We start from the raw sequence: 5,638 nt of genomic DNA, 5'->3' as shown, positions 1-5,638 counted from the left end.
AGAAAGAAAGAAAGAAAGAAAGAAAGAAAGAAAGAAAGAAAGAAAGAGAGAGAGAAAGAGAAAGAAAGAAAGAGAGAGAAAGAGAAAGAAAGAGAGAAAGAAAGAAAGAAAGAAGAAAGGAAGCAAGGAAGGAAGAAAGAAAAGAAAAAAAGGGAGGAAAGAAAGAAAGAAACAAAAAAAGAAAGAAAGAAAAAGAAAGAAGAAAGGAAAAAAGAAAGAAAGGAGAAAGGAAGGTAGGAAGGAAAAGAGAGGAAAGAAGACATTTATCCATAATTTTGAAAGAGAAAATGATTATATTAGTGACATTTTAGATTACATAGAAAATCCAAAAGCATTAACTAATAAACTAAGCCCAAAAGGCTTTTTAATAGCTTGATATAAGATAAATACAGAAAAAAATAGTGCTCTTATAAGCCAGTAGTAGCTAGTTAGAAAATATAATGAAAATTTCATTCTCTTTACATTGACAAAACATTACAAAATATAAAGGAATAAACTGAACAAGAAGTTTGAGCCTAACATGGAGAACTATATAAGTTTACTGAGAAATATAAAATTTGAATAAATCAAGACAGAGAAAATCTTTTTAGAAATGCTAGAGTAACAAGATTCATTATTTTCATGTCTGAGGAAGGAAAGGCCGAATATAGGATCTTGAGGCTTCCTAGCTAATCAGTAGGTTAAAGTCAGTTAAAGTCAAGTGAGTTTATAGAATCAAATTAATTAATTAATAGCAACAGAACGGTCAGTACAGATACATTCATTGCACACTACTTTAGTTGTGGATACCTAAATTTCTACAAAAAATATATCCTAGCAAATATAATTCCCTCTAACATTATTTAGTAAGTGAACATAGCCTCAAGATTAAGGGTTATACCCCCAAAATAATTTTAAACTTTTAAAGTTAAAATGTCTCTATAAACATTTTATCTTATTTTTTTTTAAAGATTTTATTTATTTATTTGACAGAGGGAGACACAGTGAGAGCAGGAACACAAGCAGGGGGAGTGGGAGAGGGAGAAGCAGGCTTCCCGCCGAGCAGGGAGCCCGATGCAGGACTCGATCCCAGGATCCAAGGACCATGACCTGAGCCGAAGGCAGACGCTTAAGACTGAACCACCCAGTCCCTCTATAAATATTTTAGAAAGAAAACAAAGCAGAATTTCATGAAAATGAGGTACAGAGTAAATATAAATCTAATGTAAAAAGACTTTCACTCTGACCTGGCTTAATGTTTATATTATTAGTATCTTCAAGATATTTACCACAAATATTTTCCAAGTTTCACTACTACCTAATAAATGACTATGACTAGTCCAGGACTTGATCTCCTCAAAGTGCCTATGTCCACACTTCCCTCTTATTTTATAATTCAAAACTAACTAAACAAATTGTTAGTTTCTGGCTTAGGTACCATTTCTAGCCAGGATTAAAATGAAGAATATAAAACTTGTAACTTTCCATCTCTGGAAGGGAAGACTCAGTAATGTGATAAGGATACTAACTTTACAAAATTAAAATGTATCACAATCTGAATCAAACAATGATAGCAATTGGGGAGGTTGAAATTTTACCGAACAATTTAAAATATCATCTAGAAATACTGATTGTGAAAACAGACAAGTAACTTTAAGAAAAATGAAGAACTTTCTCTCCTAGGTAGGTATTAAACATTTAACAAGCCACCAGTAATTAAAACACAACTGTTGCAACAAAGTAAGGTAAAGTAAGCCAAAAAATGGAGGGGCAAAGAACGGATCCAAATATGCCTGGCAATTGATAAATACGGCAATATGATAAAAGTGGCATGTCCACAATATTCTTTTACTATTAAAACAAAAATTTTTAATTTTTATTTATTAACTAGAACAATGTCTGCTAAACAATAAGTGAAAAAAAGCAGCTTATTACAGAACACTATTACTGTATAATCTCATTATAGCTTTTTTTAAATGTGTGACTTTGTATACATGTCGTATATATGCCATCATGAGTGTTCACTGGGTACTCCACTCCTCTTAAAGATCTTGATCCAATTATCTTAAATTCCCAATTCTATAGCCTATGAGCACCCAAGGATTTCATGATTCCTGAAAATTTCTGGAGTTTAGTTTCTCATGATCTCTGCTACTTCCTTTTTATTTTTTTTTAAGATTTTATTTATTTATTTGACAGAGAGAGAGAGACACAGTGAGAGAGGGAACACAAGCAGAGGGAGTGGGAGAGGGAGAAGCAGGCCTCCCGCGGAGCAGGGAGCCCAATGCGGGGCTCGATCCCAGGACTCTGGGATCATGACCTGACCCGAAGGCAGCCACTTAACGACTGAGCCACCCAAGCATCTCATGCTACTTCCTTTTAAATATAGAGAAGTTTTGGTTCTTAGTAAATTTTACTGAAGATGGGGACAAGGGAGCTCACAGGGAAAGTTACATTATGTAATTCATGGCTCTATGAGATCTGATAGCTCCCTTTAATTCCTCACTTTTCCATGTTTCCTGCTTAATTCTTATCGCTTGTGTCCAGTATAGAAATTCAGCAAGTATCCTTTAATGCTTAATGCTGCCCTTTGGGCCTCATTATCTATTCTCAACTAACTTATCAACTTATTTCTTCTAAACAAATACAGTCCTCTCCATTTTAGAAATTCTAATACAAATTTTCTTTAAAATTATAATTATCTTCCCTGACTTACAATGGGGTTATATCTCAATACACCATTGTAAGTTGAAAATATCATAAGTGCATTTAGTGCACCTCACCTACCAAACATCATAGCTTAGCCCAGTCTACTTTAAACATGCTCAGAATACTAAATTAGCCTACAGTTAGGAAAATCATCTCACACAAAGCCTATTTTATGATAAAGAGTTGGATATCTCATGTAATTTATTGAGTGCTGTACTGAATGTGAGAAAGAGAGTGTCTGTGTTGGTGCAGAATGGTGGTAAGCATATCGGTTGTTCACCCTCACGATGGCCTAGCTGACTGGGAGGTGCGGCTCACTGTCACTGCCCAGCATCACGAGAGGCTCTTACCACAAATTGCTAGCCTGAGAAAAGATCAATACTCAAAATTCTAAGTACTGTTTCTCCTGGAGCACACTGCTTCTGCACGACTGTAAGGCTGAAAAATTGCAAGTCGAACCTTTGTAAGTTAGGGATGGTCTGTACTTGAAGTCTCGGTAGTTGAATTATGGGTCCTCTTTTAAAAAAAAAAAATACATATATATATATATATATATATAATCTCTATACTGTACCATATTATTTGAATTTTTTACAGTGGTAAAATACTACTTTCATAAGCAAGGGGGAATATAACTCTAATACAACTACTTTTAAGAATATTCCAATTTTTTATGCTTTTCAGTCCCGCGCAGTAAATGTACCAAAACAATATTAAGCTGGATAAGTATATCCATAAGAGGTTTCTGCTGGATCGACTCCCTTAGTCCTGCCACAAAATCAAACCATTACTATCTCCCATTGTCTCCTAAGAAGAAAGCATATGAAGTGGGCCAGTCCATAAAGAACTCACTGGCTCACTTCCATTTCATTCCTCCATAGCTCCTCTGAAAAAATTAGACCTATAGAGGGTGCGTGCTCAAGCCCCAGTGGGGCACATGAAGAGTTTTGTGAGCTTCATATTGTTGGCAATGATCTGAAACCAAAGCAGTGCAAGGATGTTCAGTATAGACTTGACAACACAGTTGGATGTGAATCTGAGGAGGAATAAGGACAAGGTGGTGGTAATAATCTGCAATATAATCCAGTTGAAACCAAGTAGAGTATCCTCTCTATAAAGTTACTATACTATCGAGATACCTGATATTTTCATCTCAGGCAAAATTTGTGCCACTGTTGATGTTAAATTAATACTTTATATTTAATTATTTTAAAAATAGGTGAGCTAGTTGGAATGTCTGGAATATTTACCCTGGCTATTATGGGACTTTTTTTAAATTCTACAAGTTTTAAACCAGGAGTTGAAGCGCTTCTTCTCGAGTGAGTAGCTAGCATATTTTTCACTTTGTTTCATGTATTAGAAGCTATAATATTGTAATAGCAACTATATCCACATCTACACTGGTCAAAGTAAGATACTGATTCCAAAACTACCCGACGAAAAACCTTTACTAAAAACTCTATTCGCTTGTGTCTTCTAATCCTCTAATTATAGGCAAAATTTGTAGCCTTACCTTGAGTTCATGTTGGCTTTATTTTCCTACAAATTCTCTCAAGTCTCTGACCATCTACTCAGTAATTTCCAGTATAATTCACTAGACAGGGCCAGGAGTAAGGTAAGGCATGTGAGGCACTCATCTCAGTCACAAAATTTAAGAATGTGCCAAAATACTCAGTAATGAAGATAAATAATATTTTAGGGCAATTTTTTAAAAAAAATTGAAATTAATGCAAAAAATCCATGTTTGTGAAAACAAAAATTGTAAATAAAGATGGAATCAATATTATTGATTAGTTCCTTTTGCCTCAGGCTCCAATATGGCTCAGCATGGCACTGCTACTAAAATATAATCCCAGTATTTTAAGAATAATGAGATGGCGGGGGGCGGAGCAAGATGGCGGAGGAGTAGGAGACCTAGATTTCGTCTGGTCTCAGGAATTCAGCTGAATAGGGATCAAACCATTCTGAACACCTACGAACTCAACAGGAGACCGAAGAAGAGAGTAGCAACAACTCTCTGAACAGAAAAGTGACCACTTTCTGGAAGGTAGGACGTGCGGAGAAGTGAATCCGAGGCGATATTCGAGAGGATAGACGGCGGGGGAGGGGCCTCCGCCGGCCGCTTCTGGCAAGTGCTAGAGCCGCGGAGCACAAAATCGGACCTTTTAGAAGTTGGCTCCGTGGAGGGACGTCGCTGCAGTGGCTAAGCGGGGGGTGGAATCCTCCCGGGACAGTGTGGTCTCAGGACCCTCGGGGTCACAGAGAGACCGGGGGTGCCTGAGTGCGCCAGAGCTCCCAGGTATCGGAGCGGGGAAGCCGGCTGCAGAGACGGAGCAGAGTCGCGGGCTCTCAGCTCGGGGTTGCCATAGACTGTGACCCGCGGCCCAGTCGGGGCACGGCTCCTCCAGCAGGGACCCAGCAGGCGGCAGATCCAGGGAGACTCCCCTTCCTTCCCGGGGAGGAGCGGTGCGGGAACGCACTGCAGGGATCTGCTGGGTTTGGAGACTCTGCGCGGGGCCGGGTACCAGAGATAGCAACGCTCGGTCACAGGCCGGGTGAGCACGGGGTGCGGCCGGAGACCGGGGACACGGAAGTGACTGCTTTTCTCTGGGGGCGCACTGAGGAGCGGGGCCCCGAGTTCTCAGCTCCTCCGGGTGGAGATTGGGAGGCCACCATTTCTGCCCTGGTCCTCCAAGGCTGTACGGAGAGCTTGCAGGGAACAAAAGCTCCTGAGAGCAAACCGGAGCAGCTTCCTTAGCCCGGACCGACAAGGGCGGGGCAATTCCGCCTCCGGCAAAGACATTTGGAAACCACAGCAACAGGCCCCTCCCCCAGAAGATCAGCACAAACAGCCAGCAAGCCAAGACCAAGTTGATCGATCAAGGAGAACGGGAGAACTCCAGCGCTAGGGGAATACTGCACATAGATTCATGGTTTTTTTTTTTTTTTT

General features: G+C 39.5%; 1 protein-coding gene across 13 annotated transcripts in view; it reads left to right on the top strand.

Annotated features, from left to right (window-relative positions):
- SLC9C1 (solute carrier family 9 member C1) overlaps positions 1 to 5,638 on the top strand; it is an 88,804-nt gene that overhangs the window by 18,626 nt on the left and 64,540 nt on the right. For all 13 annotated transcript variants that reach the window (XM_073893233.1, XM_073893266.1, XM_073893242.1 and 10 more), the window contains one exon: positions 3,908 to 4,007. In XM_073893233.1, coding sequence (XP_073749334.1) covers positions 3,908 to 4,007 — 100 coding nt within the window. The remainder of the gene's footprint in view (positions 1 to 3,907; positions 4,008 to 5,638) is intronic.

This window comes from Callorhinus ursinus, unplaced genomic scaffold, assembly GCF_003265705.2.
Source record: "Callorhinus ursinus isolate GAN/ISIS: 27379988/994484 unplaced genomic scaffold, GSC_fseal_2.0 scaffold1, whole genome shotgun sequence".
Classification (NCBI taxonomy): Eukaryota; Metazoa; Chordata; class Mammalia; order Carnivora; family Otariidae; genus Callorhinus; species Callorhinus ursinus.
The sequence above is the reverse complement of the archived record's forward strand: the minus strand, read 5'-3'. Positions and strand labels throughout refer to the sequence as shown.